The 18,424-nt window shown below is 35.0% G+C and overlaps 1 protein-coding gene and 1 pseudogene across 1 annotated transcript; one reads left to right on the forward strand and one right to left on the reverse strand.

Moving 5' to 3' along the window:
• Nucleotides 1–8,703: 8,703 nt before the first annotated feature.
• LOC141418521 (olfactory receptor 5AP2) lies at nt 8,704–9,678 on the reverse strand. The gene has a single exon (XM_074059357.1). It carries the CDS (start codon nt 9,676–9,678, stop codon nt 8,704–8,706), a length of 975 nt encoding a protein of 324 aa, XP_073915458.1.
• Nucleotides 9,679–12,144: 2,466 nt separating this feature from the next.
• Nucleotides 12,145–12,270, forward strand: LOC141416744 (small Cajal body-specific RNA 3; annotated as a pseudogene).
• The last annotated feature ends 6,154 nt before the right edge of the window (nt 12,271–18,424 follow it).

Consider the following 18,424-nt stretch of genomic DNA (forward strand, 5'->3'; position numbering starts at 1 on the left):
ATATAATATTGATACCTGTACACCCATGTTCATTTTGGTAATATTCACAATAGTCAAGCTATGGAACCAGCCTTGTTGCCCATCAATGGATGAACAGATTTTAAAAATGCAGTATATGTACACAATGTTCATATAAAAGGATGAAATTAAGCTATTTGCAGAGAAATGGATCAACCTGGGAACCGTTGTGTTAAGTGAAAAGTCAAACAGAAAAACAAATATCACGTGTTTTCTCTCATATTGGGAATGTAAGTCTAAAAATAAAAACAAAAAAAAGAACTATTTGAGAGAGGACCAGTGGGAAAGAAGGTTCAAGAAAGGGTCTTGTGGGGTAAATAAAACGGAAGCACATTGCATACATATACATAAATGTCATAATGTAGTCCATTATTTTGTAAAATAAAAATTACATATTAATGAAGTAACATGCTACTGTTTATAAGCAACTAATGCCATAGCTAGGAGGAGAGCACAAACACTGTATTCCTAACATACTGCTCTGTTAGCAGGTTGCAAGTAGCAGCCCCTAGGAACAACCTATGCAAAGAAGAACCTGCTACAGTTTCACTAGTTGTAAGCACCCACACTAGATGTGAAATCAGAAATCTACTTTAAACAAAATAAGAAAATGGTTTATTATGATTGAAATAAGAATGGTCATGGCCCAGGGATATGGATTCAAGTTACCTGGAGTGACATATCCCACTGTAGAAGAGTTTGTGTAAACTTTTAATAGTCACAGAGCAAAAGAAAATCATTAGTCAATACATGTTAAAATAACTTTGGTGAAAACTTCAGGAAGTCAGGTTTCAGCAAGGTGAGGAAATCTCTTTTATAATTTCCTGATGTTATACCATTCTTAGCTTTTGGTTTGGTAAAGGATAGAGGTCAATTAAGTTTAGCCACTCATTCTAAGAATTTTACATAGTCATGAGAGTGTTAGGTCACATATAAAAGTTAAGGTAAATGGCTAATAAGGGTCAAAGATAGCCCAAGTTAATGCTGATTCCCAACCTACAGCATTTCATCTCTCCACAGCCACAAAGTTCTTGTCAGTCAGGGTAAAGCAGTCCGCAGGACCTTTAAAATTCTTCTGAGGATTTCAGTTCACACTACCAAAACTATGTTCCTTCCTTCAAAGAATCCATTTAATAATCCAATGCATAAAACCTCTTCCCTTCAATAACCCCTTATCTTATTTATAAATCTGCTACTTATTTGCTGCTTATCTTAAAAGTGGAATTAATGGTAAAACCATTGCAAGTGATATAGAAAGCACTCTTTTGTATGATTTTAGTTAAAAAATATTACTTATAGGATTTACCATCTGAGAATCCTAAATCTTGTTTAGCATGTGCTGGCGTATGGGAGTGCATTCAATTTAAGTGTTGAATTTTAAGGAATAAATTTTGGGAAGTGACAAAAGTTAGGAAATCAATTTCATTGCACAGGAATTGGCTATGTATGTATATAGATATTCATATATTTATACATGAATACAAATATATGGATAATCTTTAGTGCAAATAATAGGATTACTTTCAACTTTAAAACATATTTAGTATACATAGTATTAATATTGAATTTCGTAAAGCATTGTTTCCTTAGTGACAATTGAGTATTGAATAAATATTTGGTCAATACAAAAAATTTTAAAAGCACATATTCAAGGTGGAAAAATGACAATAAAGATATAAAGAAGAGAAATAAGAATCATCAGGATGCAGCTCAGGTCATTACAAATGGAAAAAGCAGAAATGGTAACCTCACTTACATGTATGCCAGGGCATGAGAGTTTCAGGATGGGTGGAGTATAACAGAGGAGTGATTGATACTGCTTGGGTGGCAGAAAGAAAGCTAGAAGTAGGTCAATATGAATGGAGACATTTATAAAACCTAGACGATATATATCTAAACACAGTCTGGCATTAAAGTGGTTAGTCAGCTTTCCATCACTATAACAAAAAACCTGAGATAATCAATTTATTCCAAGAAAAGTGATCTTTGGGCTTATGGTTTTGGAGGTTCCATTTCATAATTAACTGGTGCCATTGTTTTGGGCTGTTTATAAGGCAAAGGGTAAGGTGGGAGTGGGTGTTGGTATAAAACTACTTACATTATGATGAGCCGAAGAACAAAAAAAGAAAGAGGAAGAGAATTGGGTCCGATAGTCCTCTTCAAGGGCAGGCAGTCATTGGCCTAATGACCTCCAACTAGGCTCCATCTCTTAAGGATTCACCACCACCTCTCAATATTACCTTCTTAAGAACCAAGCCCATAATACACAGACCACTGAGAGACATTCAACATTCAAACTATAGCAGATGAGGGAGGGGGAAATCATGCCTATAAAAGAGCAGTGTGCATGTGTCCACATAATGGTCATTGGTCATCATGGACAGCAGGGAGTTGTGAATGCCAGTAAAGGAACTTAAAAGAAAAAAAAATGAGTGCTGCATTCAGGAATAGGTCATCCTTCCTGAAATTTTGCAACAGTTGAGTAGGAATGAAAAAGAATAATAGAAAACAACAAGTGAAAACTTATTGGAGATTGGAGATGAGAGGCAATCTTCATTAATGGAACATTCCAAGATTTCTGATCACAGTGGTCCTATAGATGATAAGAAATATTACAAAAAAAGTGTAGCTCTGGACAATCTCTAAATTCCAGGAGAATAAATTTATTCTTGTTCTATGGTTGCTCCTACCAAAGCAACTGCTAAAACAAGTATTACAAAAATACAAGGAAAGTCAAATAGTTCATTTTTCTATCATGTTCTGAGAACATGTGTGTAGTGACTCTTTATATCTGATTGAAGTAAAGAAGAAAAGATTCTATAAGTAAACTCAGTAAACTACTTTGCTTAAAAATGAACATGCATTAGCATGTGTGTTGTGAGACATGTGACAATTTACCCCATTTCCTCGTATCTCACTCTAACATCCAGTTTTTCCTTATTCCTCCCATGACCTGACTTTTTCATCACCTGCCATGTTATTCTTTGCCTTTCCCTTAGCAATTGAAATACTGACATGGGAAAATATGCTCATTATATCCAATCTTATTTTTTCTTGTCGCAGCTTACTATTTATCATGTCCTAAAAACTGATCAATTCTAATATGACAATATTGCCTAAGTCAATCATGAATTCTGACGTTTCATCTTTTGTGATCTTTCATTGAAATTTGACCAAGCAGATCACATACACATCCTTGAAAGACTTTCTTCTCTTACATTTCAGGAGATCAGACTAAGCTGTTCAAGGTTTTTTTTTTAATTCCCACCACATGGGTGGGTTTTTCTCTGTCTTTGCCTGTTTCTTTCTTTTTTTATTCATTCATTCATATGTGCCTTCATTATTTGGACATTTTTCCCCTCTCCCCCCAACCTCCTCCCTTTCCTCCCCACCTCCCCTCATCTCCAGGCAGAACCTGTTCAGCCCTTTTCTACAATTTTGTTGAAGAGAAGACATAAGCAATAATAAGAAGCACAAAGTGTTTTTGCTAGTTGAGATAAGGATGCCTATAAAGAGAGATTCCTAGCATTGCTTTCATGAATAAGTGTGTTACAAGCCAAACTGATTCATCTGTACCTGACCTTTTCACTAGTTCCAGATCCCCTTCCCATATTGACCTCTGTCACTTTAAAGTTTCTGTATTAGTTCCTCTGCAGTGGGGACATCAAAGACTTTCAAGTTTTGGATTTCCTGCCTGTCCCCGTACCTCCTGTATGTGCTCTACCCTTGACCCAAGTCCAACAACATTGCAGCATTTGCCCTAGATCTAAAGTCTGCATATGAGGGAGAACATATGATTTTTGGTTTTCTGAGCCTGGCTAACCTCTCTTAGAATGATGTTCTCCACTTCCATCTATTTACTTGAGAATAATAAGATTTCATTCTTTTTCATGGCTGAGTAAAACTCCATTGTATATAAGTATCATATCTCTTAATCCATTTGTCAGTAGTGGGGCATCTTGGCTGTTTCCATAACTTGGCTATTGTGAATAGTACTGCAATAAACATGGGTGTGCAGGTGCCTCTGGAGTAACCTGTGTCACATTCTTTTGGGTATAACCCCAGAAGTGGGATTGCTGGATCATATGCCAGATCTATGTTTAGATTTTTAAGAAGCCTTCATATTTTTTTTTCCAGAGTGGTTTCACTAGCTTGCATTCCCACCAGCAGTGTATCAGGGTTCCTTTTTCCCCATATCCTCACTAATACCTGTTGGTGGTGGTGTTTTTGATGATAGGTATTCTAACAGGGGTAAGGTGGAATCTTAGTGTGGTTTTGATTTACATTTCCTTTAGGCTAGAGATGGTGAGCATTTTTGCACATGTTTCTTGGCCATTTGAATTTCTTCTTTTGAGAAAGCTCTGTTTAGTTCAGTTGCCCACTTTTTTATTGGTTCATTGATTTTGGGAAAGTTCAGTTTTTTAAGTCTCTTGTATATTCTGATTATCAGTCCTTTGTCTGACATATAGCTGGCAAATATTTTCTCCCACTCTGTGGGTGGTCTCTTCAATTTAGAGACCATTTCTTTTGTTGTGCAGAAACTTTTTATTTTTATGTAGTCCCATTTGTCCATCCTTTCACTTAGTTGCTGAGCTGCTAGGGTTCTATTGAGGAAGTCATTGCCTATACCTATTACTTCCAGAGTATTCCCTGCTCTTTCCTATACTAACTTCAAAGTTTCAGGTACGACTTTAAGGTCCTTGATTCATTTTGAGTTGATACTAGTACAGGGTGATAAACATGGATCTAGTTTCAGTTTTTTGCAGACAGATAGCCACTTTTCCCAACAACATTTGTTGAAGCGGCTGTCTTTTCTCCATCATATGTTTTTGGCACCTTTCTCAAAAATAAGGTGGGCATAGCTGTGTGGATTCATATCCAGGTCCTCTATTGTGTTCCACCCATCTTCATGTCTGTTTTTGTACCAATACTATGTTGTTTTTATTGCTATTTCTTTGTAATGTAGTTTGAAGTCAGGTATTGTGATACCTCCAGCATTGCTCTTTTTGCTGAGTATTGCCATAGCTATTTGAGGTCTCTTGTGTTTCCAAATGAACTTTAGGGTAGATTTTTCATTCTTTGTGATGAACGTCATTGGGATTTTGATGGGAATTGCGTTAAATCGGTAGATTGAATCTTTAAGTTGGAAAAGATAGGAATTCTGTTTTATCTTCCTAGCTTTTCTGTTTACATTCAACTTTGGTAATATTATTGAATCTCTTCATTTTAAATATCATCTATATACTTACCCTGCTGAATTTATATCTCTAGACCTAATCTCCTTTCTAAACTCAATACTTAAAATTCTGTTGATTTTATCAAGACATGGGTATCAAGTAGCAACAAACGTGACCAAAACTGAACCCCTCATGTCTTTTCCTAATTTGCTGCAAACACAGTATTGTCCATCAAGATCATTGAGAATTCTGCATTATCAATGAAATTAAATAAACTGACAAATTAATATCCAATGTAATCTTTTCTCTTTTTCAAACACTCTATAACAAAACCACAAAATAATTTTGTTGACTCTACCTTCAAATATCTACATCTTGAAACACACTTCCTCTTATAACCTGTATTCCTGCCCTCTCAGTTCCTATCTCCAAATCCGTCATCCTCCTTACTTAGATTACTACAATAGCCATTTAAACTGATCTTCTTATTTCTAAAATCAGCTTAAATCCTGTCTAGCAAAATAACTATTTTAGAAAATTTAGTCTTACTTACGCATACATATACATTTTGTAAATGTATAAATTTATAAAAATGAAATATATATTATTAAGATGAAATTTACCAAAATGAAATTATATCCTATGTGTCTATGAGTACATACTCATATCGTCAATTTTTGTAATTCTTTCTTCCCAACATGCATACACAATTTAGATTTACATTCTGAGAAATACATAGGGAGTGTTCTATAGGACACGTATTATAAAAGAGTATGGATTTACAAACATCATCCCTCATGGAAACAGATTTTCACAATAAACTAACTTAAAATAATGGAGATAGAATTCTCCTGTCATATAAATGTAGACTTTAATTCAGAAAACTTGTTCAACAACAGAGAGCAAATAAAACTAACCCACAAGACTAAGATTGAAAATGAATATTGACATCAGATACTCAACTGATGTATGCAATAGCATAAAATTATGTACTAATGTAGAAATATAGAACAGAAAAAACCAAAAATATTCCCTGTCCTTAAGCTGATCACAGTTCTGGTTACCAGAAGTACAGAATAAAGCAATTTCTTAGCAAGAATGGGATATCTTACATTACCTGTCACTGACCATGGAGAGTTATTAATAGCAGAAGCAGTATAATCAGAATTTTTGTGATGCACATTTTATATCATAAATGTCTCTAATCCTTGTTTAACTTCATACATATACTAATAAAAATCTAATACTCTTTTTAAAAAGAAGTTTGCTCCAAGATAATAGAGGTCAGCATAATAAAGACGAAGAAGTATAGAAGCTACTAGCAAGGAAACATAGAAGGAGAAAGAAAAACAGAAAAATGAGGAGATATTGAAGCTAAAGGGAGGTGTATCAAGATAGTTGGAAGAATAATTGTGCAAAATCCTCCTGAGATAGTTTGAGATCTCATGTGTCCTTGAGAAGATTGAATTAAAAGGTGAGCTAATATAAAACACAGTTGTAACATGTTATAGAATAAGTGGAACATGAACAAACAGAGAAAATGAGTGGAGACAGTTATTTAGAAAAGATTAAATGTAAAGGGAACAAAGGAATAATTTGGTGACTGAATGGGATTTTCTGTCAAGGAAATTATCAGGTATAACACTAGAGAATATTTTGAAACAAACAGGGATATGAAAACAAACTTTGAGATATGGAAGCTTAGGGAAAGTAAGAAATAATTTCAGAAATACAGTCTATATGAAAAATCCCAACTATGTGAAAGAATTAATCTTATCTACTTCATATCTACTATGGGTGGAAGGAGGAAGGACATATGTATTTAGAAATGATAAGAAGATAGGATTATTATATGTTTTGTTTATGCTTAGAGGGTGAAGTATGAGGTAAGATCATCAGAAGACTGTAGAGTGCTGAAGGGTTTTCCTTAATTCTACCAATCAGCTTAAGTTGGAAACAGCACAGAAACAAATTAAGTTTAAGTTGGTACATAATAAGATGAGTAGATGGAAGGAAGATGGAACTACGGAATGGAGTTCTTCAAAGTGAACCATTATATAATCAAACATGGAACCTCAAATAGCTAATGAGTGAAGTTTGAACATAATAGTTGTGATGAATAATAACAAAATGGCAACTAATTCAGAATGGTGGTTAGGAAGAAGTTAAACAGGACATGAACAAGAATAACAGCATAAATGAAGAACTTTGTAAGGCATGATACAATTTCAGGTATCTTTGAGAAAAATCTTGGTTTACTTTTAAATGGAGAAGTTATCCATTGATAAAAAAGGATGCTTGAGGTGGTCAGGATGAGATAATTGCTCCCTTGGGGACTCTAACAAGTTTTTAGGGATAAAGTAGTCTCATTTGGAGCAGACAGAATACTAATAGTCTCCCTCATGGTCTGCAGTGAATAATGAAATGGAAATAAATAAGGACTAGACATTTACCTGATTGCAAATCGCATAGCATCCCATCAAGAAAGCTGCTGTCCCACTGTAATAGAACATGCTTCCCATACAGTTAACATAAGTATTAGACAATTTAATTTGATAAATGTTTATTTAAAATTACTTGAAAATTTGGAGAAGTATACATAGAAAGTTAAAGTACCTTGATTTCTAACTTCAATATATTCCAAGATATAGAAAGTCAGTAAAATATTTCCCAATAAGCATTGTGGTTTTCACTTAACCATAACACTTGATAAGACACCTTTGTGTATCTTATACGATATTTTTGACAGTGATATGAGTGGATAAGTGTTGTCATTTGCCCTGGATGCTATAATTCACCACCCAGATATGCCTTTTCCAGAAAGTTAAAATATTCATTTCCTCAGCATCCAGGAATTGGGCAGCTGACAGTTCACAGTTGACTTCTATTCTAAGAATTACTCCTGCTGAAAGCATGTACCTTGCCCAAGATTATGCTTCCTCTTATTAAGCAACCCACATTCTAAACTGGCCATTGGGGTTACAAGTTTGAGACATATCTGTAGGACCATCTCATTCCAGAACTCCACCTGGAATTAATTAAATATTTTTATGCAGTTCAACACTATTCAACTTCTTAGGGCCAAGCCTGCTATCCTCCAAATAAAGGTACTGTTCCTGAAAGCACATTGAAATAAGCTTCCTGCATACACAAGACTGTCTCAAAGTCTCTTTGCCTTTAGCTCAACTAGACACAACCATATATGTATACATAGGTATATGTAAAGATATATAGATATATAATAAAAGTAATATTAAAAAGATAAAGTAAATGTTTGAATCTAAGTCAATTTCCAATGATTTGGTACTTGCAGCAGACTCCTGATTAATCCACTATGTTGATTGACAACATGGAAATTATATAGACATATTCAAGACACTAAGATAATAAGATGTCATCATTTTAATCATCTACTTTAGCACAGAAAAAAATGTTTCAGCAATTACATAGTAGATCTAATAGGAACATGTATTTTTTCCTACATAAAAAGAGGATGGGTAATACAACTTTACAGCCTGTGTTTCTGTAAGATCTTCATGGCCTCTTTTACATCTTTATTTTTCAAACTGTAAATGATTGGATTTAACATAGGGATCACTACTGTATAAAATACAGAAACAATCTTGTCCTGCTCCATAGAGTAGCTAGATGTAGGTCGCAAGTACATGAAAAGAATTGTCCCAAAGAAGATGGTGACAGCCATAAGGTGGGAGGCACAGGTGGAAAAGGCTTTATGCCTTCCCTCTACTGAAGGCATCTTCAATATGGCAATGAGGATACATAGGTAGGAAATAAGAATGATCATAACACAGCTAATGACATTAAAACTGGAAAAAGCCATGATCACAATGCCATTGATGTGGGTGTCAGAGCAAGAGAGTTTTAGCAGGGGTGGGGTGTCACAGTAGAAATGGTTGATCCTGTTGGAACCACAAAAAGATAACCCAAAATTCATCCCTGTGTGGATGGCTGCATTGCCAAATCCTGCTAGGAATGAAGTAGCCACTAAGAAGGAGCAGATTCTCCCAGACATCAGAACTGGGTATAGTAGGGGATTCCAAATGGCTGCATATCGATCATATGCCATCATGGCCAACAGGAAGCATTCCGTTCCCAGGAAGGAGCCAAAGAAGAAGAACTGGGCTGCACACCCATTAAGTGAAATGACCTTCTTTTCAGTCATGAGGTTCACCAGCATCTTGGGAGTGACAGAAGAAGAGTAAGAGGCATCAACAAAGGAGAGGCTGCTGAGAAAGAAGTACATGGGGGTGTGGAGACAGTGATCAATCTTAATCAGTACAATCATCCCCAAATTACCCACCATTGTTGCTATATAGATTGACAAAAACAAGGCAAAGAGAACACCTTGTAGATCTGGATTGTCTGAGAGTCCTAAAAGGATAAATTCCACCATTTCTGTTTGATTTCTGTCCTGGATTTGTGTCATGTATCTGATTCTTTGAGCTACAATAAGAGAGAGCATAGATTGTTACATTTAGTTAAATAAATTCATGATTAAGCTATAAATATAATTTCCTAACATATATGAATTCTAACAGAAGAGTGACAAGTGATGAAGATAGTAAAACATCTGTTGGACTTGAGGTCAATCAAAAAACATTTGAATCTAAATTTGACATGTTCCAGCTATTCTCCAATGGCTTGGAGACAGTAATTTAATACCTAATAATTATAAGTACTTTGACCACTAAATTTTGAATAATCATAACATGGTCTTAAGGTATAATTTATCATTTATGATAATGAATACTTGACATAGTAGACCTCTTTATGGATCTTTTGGAGAATAAGTTCAGAATTAAATTATGCCATTCAATAAGCCTTCTTAGAACTAATGGAACAATTAAACTATTGAAATTTTGCATAATTAGTAAATAATGACAAACAATGGAAATGATTGAATCTCTATGAGGGGGCACTTTAAAATTTTATGAACAAAGAAGTAGAGTGTGTCATCATGTAGCCAACAGGGTTTAAAATTTACTTCCAATATCCCTGAATCAGGGACTACAAAAAAATTGAGTTCATTAAGTATTGAGAATTTTCAATAATTCATTCCAATAATTAGAAAGTTAGAATATTAGAATGAAAAACATCCCTGAAAAAAATAGCAGGACTAGCCAAAACAGTGAAAACTTCTAACATTCAGTTTCACAGGTTCATAACAAAACTATTACACAAAAAGTTGACTTAGAAAACAGCTGGGTACTTGAAGAAAAGACTTTGCATGTTTATCCTAATTTGAACATTACACAAAGTAAGTGTGTATCAAAAAAATCACGATACCCCAATAAGATGCACAATTTTTATGTTTTCATGTGTCTGTTTAAATAAATAACAGAACCAAGAAATACCAGAACAGCACATGGAATTTTCTTACTATTTTATTGAATAAGTGGAATAACTTAATAACATATAATCTAAATGGAAGTAAGAAAGATTAAGGTAGAATGAAGAAAATTAGAGGAAATAAACCAGTTGAGAGTATAATACATATATACATGGAAATATCACAAGAAAACACCCTGTGTAGCTACCTTTAAAGCTTTCTTGTTTTTTATTTCTCCTACAAAATCAGAGGAGACCAGAGCAGAACCTTCAGTGGGGAGGGGGAAGGGAAGGAGATGATAGGAAAGGGAGTAGGAGGGTGAATACAGTGCAAAGAAGTGTAGATACGTGTGTGAAAATTCAAAAATGATACTTGCTGAAGCTATTCCAAGAATAGGGAGAGGGAAGGAATAAGGAGAGCTGGGGAGGGGGTGAATTCAAGTATGATATATTTGATACATTGTAAAAATTTTTGTAAATGCCACAATGTATATCTACTCAGGAAATAAATAAACAAAAAGCATCCCAAGCATTCCTTATAAATTGCAATGAAGTGAAATAAAGGGAAAAATAACAATCAGAAGAGATCTTCCAAATAAAAAATTTAGACAACGACAGCTATCAGTGAGATTCTTCTTTACTATCACTCAAACCCCCACCTTAGATTATTTAAAAAGTAGATTGAATTTTACTGGGCTAACTATGAAAAAATGACTCAGAAGGTGAAACGAAGAGCTAAATCCCTTATCAATCACAGAAAGAAGTCATTTGATACTATTGAAAATCAAAACATGAGGCCAATATTATCCCATAACTTTGCTCACATTAGAGATTAAGGGATCCACTGAACAAAGCATGGAGAAGAGTGAACAGAGCTGATATTTTTCCTTGCAGACACAAATGCCTACTGATGTTCTGCTAATTTCTATTGACATAGGTGCTCAAGAGCATAAGCAAAAACACTACATATATTCATAGAGTTTTATAACACTTCCAAAGTATCCTTCTTTGCTCCTGTAATCTTATATGAGACTCACCACAAAGGAAAAATGAAGAATTGGTAGCTAATATCCTAAGGTTATTTATAATAATATGTTTGTTGGATGAAGTCATCAAAGTCTGGGGATTTCTCAACTAATCTATGGTGAATCCAGAACTACAGCATAGGTCTCATGATGCCAAAATAGTTTCTTTCTTTAACAGTATATTCTCATATCTTCATTTCACTGGGACAAATGAATGGACTAGGTCCTTTTCTTTGGAGTAATGGTTTTTGAACCATAAAAATAACATTTTCCCCAATAGTGAAAAGGAAGGAATGGATCTTTTTTTCTCTCTCTCTAATTTCCAAACAGAAACTTTCCCTGAAAGCATAGTCTAACAAAAACATTGAAAAGAATAAAATACCTCAGATTTGTTAATCATACAAAGGAAAGTAATGATCAGAAAAAAAAATGCTAAACTTTTCTTTGATGATCCTACATTCAGCAAACACTGTGTGAATTGTTTTGTAAGCATTATTTTATTTAAGCAGTGTTAGCTTTTTTGCAGAGGAGAAACATAAATAACAAACAGCAACTTACCAAGAATCAAAAAGCCTATTGGACAACTATGTGGACAAATGAGAAAATACCTTTTGTCTACAGAAAGCAGCAATCCTACATAAACATGGAGGTCTCTGTCTGACAGGATAGCTGCTAAGTCAGATCATTCCCTTCCATACACTTAAAAAAAAAAAGCCAATGGAGTTTATATTTATACTCCACTAATGCAATTTTTATTCTTTTAACATTTGAGATCATTTAGAATGACTCTGTCAATAATATATATGAGCAGTAGTGCACAATACACTTAGTAGTGTGATTTTCAGTTTCATCAATACTTCTTATAAAAAACTGATTGTGGTGGCTAAAATTTATCTCTCTTGGAACCCACATTTATTGTACACATTATTAATCAAAAGTTATTTGTTTTAAACCACATCATGCAAATTATATGCTTCCATGTCCTCTATTTTTCTTGAGACAGGGTCTTTCTATGTAGCCCAAACTGGTCTCACACTTGTGATCCTCAAGCCTGAGCCTCCCAAGCACTAGGATTTCAAGTGTGCCACCAGACCTGGAATTCCTTCTCTATTCTGAAAATTTACTTCTATTTCTCTTCAGTATTCTCCCCAAACTATTGATATTTTGCAACTTCTATCCCAGAAAATATTAATATAGGCTATAAATTTGTAGGTACTTCTGAAAATGAGAATAGTTTCCTCAGGTATTGCTGTTGTTCAAAAAAAGCAATAAATTCTTATTCTTATTTTCAGCTGCTTACTACAAACATTAGTAATAAAAACAGATGTAGTAGTTATTTATCATACTTTCTTTTTGTTAGGACTGGGATTTGAACTCATGGCTTCATGCAGCTCTACCACTTGAGCCACATCACCTTATTATACTTTCTTAGGCACTCAGTGCTTTCATAGATTTGGGGTAATGAGAAAGTGATAAAATTTACAGTATTGTGAATTTTTCTTAATGTCAGTAAGTTAAATGAACAGAATTCTATATATCTTTGGCTTACTTTTTGTTTACTGCTTGACTTCTACTTGATCCTTTTGCTTGTTCCTGTTCTAGGCCTACATTCACAAAAATAGAAAAAAATTCAGGAAAATGCCCATAAACCCTTCTTTGTAAAGAAAGTAGTATTTCTGATTGTCCCAGGTAAAACAAAAGGCATAGTTAGAATGGACTTACAGACCATTCATTACAGAGCTAGAAAAACTGAAACTGCATTCAGCAGAGATTGAGTCTTTCACTTTTCCTTAAAGATACATATCTCAATGTGTCATATCATAATAAAATACCTTTCAAAATACAGGATCTGTCACTGCAATGCAGTTGAAGTTTAGTTCACCATCACTTTCACTTACAGAGTCTTCAAAACAGACTAGGGAGTGAGCATTCTAACTTAAGTAGAACACATTTCTCGTTTTTTGGTCTCTAGGGACTGTATCCCTTGTGTCAACTCATAGTAATCTACTTGATTTTCCCCTCTGATATTAAGAAAATTACAAGTATCTTTCATATTTCTTTTTGTTACCTTTGAGATACCTGAGCCCACTGGAAATGAATTTTGAGTCCTGTATTCCTAACCAACATTAAACATCTTTTCTTTCTTCCCTGATAATTGGAGTTTTCTTACATTTAGGGAAGATTAAACAAGTTCACAAAAGAACAAGCTATTTATTCCCCATTCCCACATTTTATAAAGGTCTGTGTGTAAGGAGTTAGGCTACCTAGATATCTGTGATTGAGCTCAGTGGGAGGAGACAGAGGGAAGTTGAGAGAAGTAAGACTTTTGGGGGAGAAATCCTAGCTCTGAGGATCACTACCTGTGTGACTTTGGTTATTTCACTAAATCTCTCTGTGTCTTAGCTTTTCTATTTCTAATGCCAAAAACATCCAGTGACTCTGGAGATAGCATCATGAATGTGAATTGCTGCATCCACTACCTATAGACAATAAATAAGCAATGCACTCACCATGATACTCTTTCCCACTCTCCAGAGTAATATTAACAATTTAAAGTTATAAATTGTTAAGTAATAGTAACAATTTATGGGTTTAGATTCAGAATTACAAGATCCAAATATATCTTCCATATGAGAGATCCAGGGTCTGAAACAAATTGATCAAAATGTATCAGGTCACTTATTGATGGTCATTTATGTTAATTGTGCTACTTTGATAAACTACTATGAGTAATTTATCTCTCAGTGTCATTTGATTAATTAAATGTGCACCAAATGCTGGAGGAGTTATCTCCAGCAATTAACATAAGAAATATTTCCATTATTTTCTTAAGTCTTATCCCACCATCTTTTTGTGTTTTGTTTTTTGAGCTTTCAGGAAATTTTTTTTCACTTTATGCTTTGTTTACACTATTACATTTATTTTTATATTGATACTTTGGAGTGAAAATACAATAAACTGCTACTAATGCAGTGTCTGATTTGCATTCAAATTTGCCAATTTGAAGGTTAACTTACTAAATAAATGTATAACCCTCATCTAATTGTGCAGTAAATATTACATGGGAACAACTGTGATACGTTAATGAGATTAAGATTTTTGCAGTTGAAATATAATTTGATTTGGAAAAAGAACATATAACACTAAGTTAATAGTAAGAGATAAAGGATATCAGGAGCTTAAGAACTAGGTGGTAGAATGAAATGTTGGACAGCAAAGGAGTAATTAGGACATAGGGTGGGTGGTAGGACATAGTGAACCTCAGGCTGTGAAACAGGACATTTCAAAGAGCTTCAGAATGAGAAAAGAATTCATTTCTAATGTTGATTTGAGTGTCTTCACAGAGACCCAGGTGAAACAATGTTTGCCTGATAGCAGGATGGGAACCAATCGGAAGGTAGCAGAAATGTGATCTCCATGGAACATTCTATGAGTTCATGGGATTTTAAAGGGATAGTTCTATAGTAATAAATCATTTGCAGTTTAGTTGCCATGATCTTTTTCTGAAGAACCATGTAATTCCTAAGTCTAATAAACAAAGGATAAGCATTTATTGAGAAACTAATAGAGGCAAAGCTGACACCTAAAGAAGTGATCCCCACTCTAAGGAAGTTTATGCATCAATGTGAATTATGAATAATGATGAGAACTTGTCCATCCAGTTCTCTCCCTGGTCACAAGTAGAATAAATTAGGACCATATGATAATAGCAACTAATATTTGCTCTGCATTCAGTACTGGCCACCTTTCTCCTATATACATGCATTTGCTAGCACATGCATCTACCACCTTAGATAAATACATTGGGGCCAGGGAAAGGAACTTGAATAGATAGTTGATACAGAAATGAACTTGAATTCAAACACAGTTTATGCATTGCTAATCATTTGTGCTACTTCAGCTTAAAAGTAGCAGAGTATTACAAAAATATGCTTCCATATTAAATATGAAAAACACATAAACTACAATGACTAATTACTGATTTGATGTCCTCTGAGGAATATCTGTAGTATGTGTGATAATCTTGTTGACATTGGTTTCTAGAAGAAAGAGTGAATTAAAGTAAAGATACTGGGAGGGGATAAGTGAACTATACGACCCTTCATTTGAGAAGAATTATTTTGTACCAGGTACTTAACACTTAAAAGAGCTCAAAGAAAAAGGATGGTGTATTACCTATTATGAACATTTGTAACTCTCAGAGTGATCAAGGGGTGGATCCAAGATGGTGACTAGAGAGCAGAAGCAGACAGCGTGAGCTCCATAAATCAAAAATTTTGCTGAGATACTGGAGCCACATTTGGCAGAAAAAAACCACAAAGAAGAATCAAAACTCCAACACCCTGAACCTCCAGCCTATACAAAGCTTCTCCACATCATGTTACACTGAGAAAACAGGAGGGTTCCAAACCTGCTTGGGAGATGCAGCCAACAGATGAGCAAATAGGAGGCATGTGGTATTCCCACAGTACCCCTGGGATAAACCACCATAGTCCCCTGGACAGACTGACCCCCACCCTGTAAAAAAAAAGTGAATAATAAACAAAGAACTGAAAAAGAACACATGGCAGAGGGGCAGGGTGATCTGAGAGCACCAGAGAAGGGGGGAGGAGCAAGGAGCTCATCTCCACTCAAACTTTCTGTAGACAAAGACTGGAAAGGCAGCAGGCCTGACACTGGGTGGGTGATAAGATGCTGTCTGAAATAGGGCAGACAGCAGTCCACAAAGTTCATCTCCTGAGCCACTGAGCAACATACAAAGTCAAATGACACTGCAAAATTGAAAAAGAATCAGCAAACCAGCATAACACACTGAAAGCTGAGAGCTGGCTGATGGATCTCTGACCTTGCCCCAGAGAAAAGGCGCATGGCACAGAAACAAGCCCCCACTAAACCAACACAGCAAAAGCCCAATTCCAAAGCAGGATGGCTAGTGGGCCACAGAGCTGATCTCCAGAATCTGAGGACAAGCCACACCTCACTGAGGGAAGAGCTAACTAAGCAGCTGCTACTGAAAGACAGGGAAAAAACAAAAACAAAAAAAAACAAGAGAATCTCCCCAACCACCTGGCAAGACTAAGACAGAGCTTCTGCTTAAATACCAACACCAGGACTGAATGATGAAAGAGTAATACCAGAACTACTAAGACTGAAATTCTATTGTTCCTGAACCTGGATTTTTTTTCCTTTATGTGTTTGATGTTTAGTTCCCTGTTTGTATGTCTACCACCTCTCCCTGTTCATTTCTTTGGTTCTCTCTCTCTCTCTCTCTTTTTCTCTTTTTTCTCTTTCTTTGTTTTGTTTGTTTTACTATTGTAAGTTAGCTAATACTAAATTACACACAGAGTAAAGACAGAAACAGCACCAAGTGGAGTGATGAAACATAAAAAAGGGATGGAAAATATTCTTCCCCCAAAAATAAATTAATACAGGATTCAGAGGGAAATGAAGAAAACTGATACCCAGTTTCAGATTCCAACAAAACAAAGATAAATGACACTAAGGAACTGAGTGATGCCCACAAAAACAACCTCTAAGAAGAAATCCTGTAAGTAATCACTGAGAATTTCATGGAGATGTTATTAGACAACCAAAATGTGCAAGAAGCACTCAAGAAACTCCAAGACACCAAAAATAAAGAATATGAGAAGACACAGAAACAAATAAATGAACTCATAGGAACCCTAAATAAACACCAAAGTGAAATGAAAAACACTATAAATGGAGAGAAAAATGAATTAAAGACAAAAATTGACAACATTAAAGAGGAAGTGACCCATGATATGGAAAACCTGAGAAAAAAGAAATACAAAACACAATGGAAGGCCTCTCCAGAAGACTAGAACAAGCAGAAGACAGAATCTCAGAACTTGAAGATGAAATGGAAATTAAAGGAAAAAACAAAGAGCTAATGGTCAAACAACTCAAGCCCTGTGAAAGGAATATGCAAGAACTCACTGACTCCATCAAAAGACCAAACCTGAGAATCATGGGCATTAAAGAAGGAGAAGAAGTACAAGCAAAAGGAATTTGTTATATATTCAACAAAATAATAACAGAAAATATCCCAAATATAGAGAAAACTATGCCCATTCAGGTACAGGAAACCTCCAGGACACCAAACAGACTTGACCAGAATAGAACTACCCCATGACATATTATGACATATTATCATTAAAACAACAAGCACAGAGACTAGAGAAAGAATATTAAAGGCTCTAAGAGAGAAAAAAACAAATAACATACAAAGGTAAACCCATCAAAATCACAGCAGATTTCTCAAGGGAAACTTTAAAAGCAAGAAGAGCATGGAGTGAGGTATTCCAGGCAGTGAATGAAAATAACTTCAACCCTAGGATATTCTACCCAGCAAAATTATCATTCAAAATAGATGGAGCAATAAAAGTCCTCCATGGTAAGCAGAAACTAAAACAATATGTGACCACAAAGCCACCACTACAAAAGATTCTTCAAGGAATTCTGCACACAGAAAATGAAAACAAACAAAACCATGAAAAGACAGGCAGTACCAAACCACAGGAGAAGAGAGACAAGAAAGTAGAAAGTAACATTGATTCAGCTGCACACAATCAAACCCTTTAACAACAAAACAACTAAATGACAGGAATCACCACATACTTATCAACACTAACACTGAATGTTAACGGACTTAATTCCCCCATCAAAAGACACTATTTGGCAAACTGGATTAAAAAGGAAGATCCAACAATTTGTTGTTTACAGGAGACCCATCTCACTGACAGAAACAAGCAATGGCTTAGGGTGAAAGACTCGAAGAAGATATACCAAGCCAATAGCCCCTGAAAATAAGCAGGAGTAGTAATACTTATCTTG

This window comes from Castor canadensis, chromosome 1 (assembly GCF_047511655.1).
Source record: "Castor canadensis chromosome 1, mCasCan1.hap1v2, whole genome shotgun sequence".
Lineage (NCBI taxonomy): Eukaryota > Metazoa > Chordata > Mammalia > Rodentia > Castoridae > Castor > Castor canadensis.

Excerpts from the sequence above, each read along its gene's own strand:
- LOC141418521 (XM_074059357.1), bottom strand. The coding sequence starts at position 9,678 with ATGCTCTCTCTTATTGTAGCTCAAAGAATCAGATACATGACACAAATC.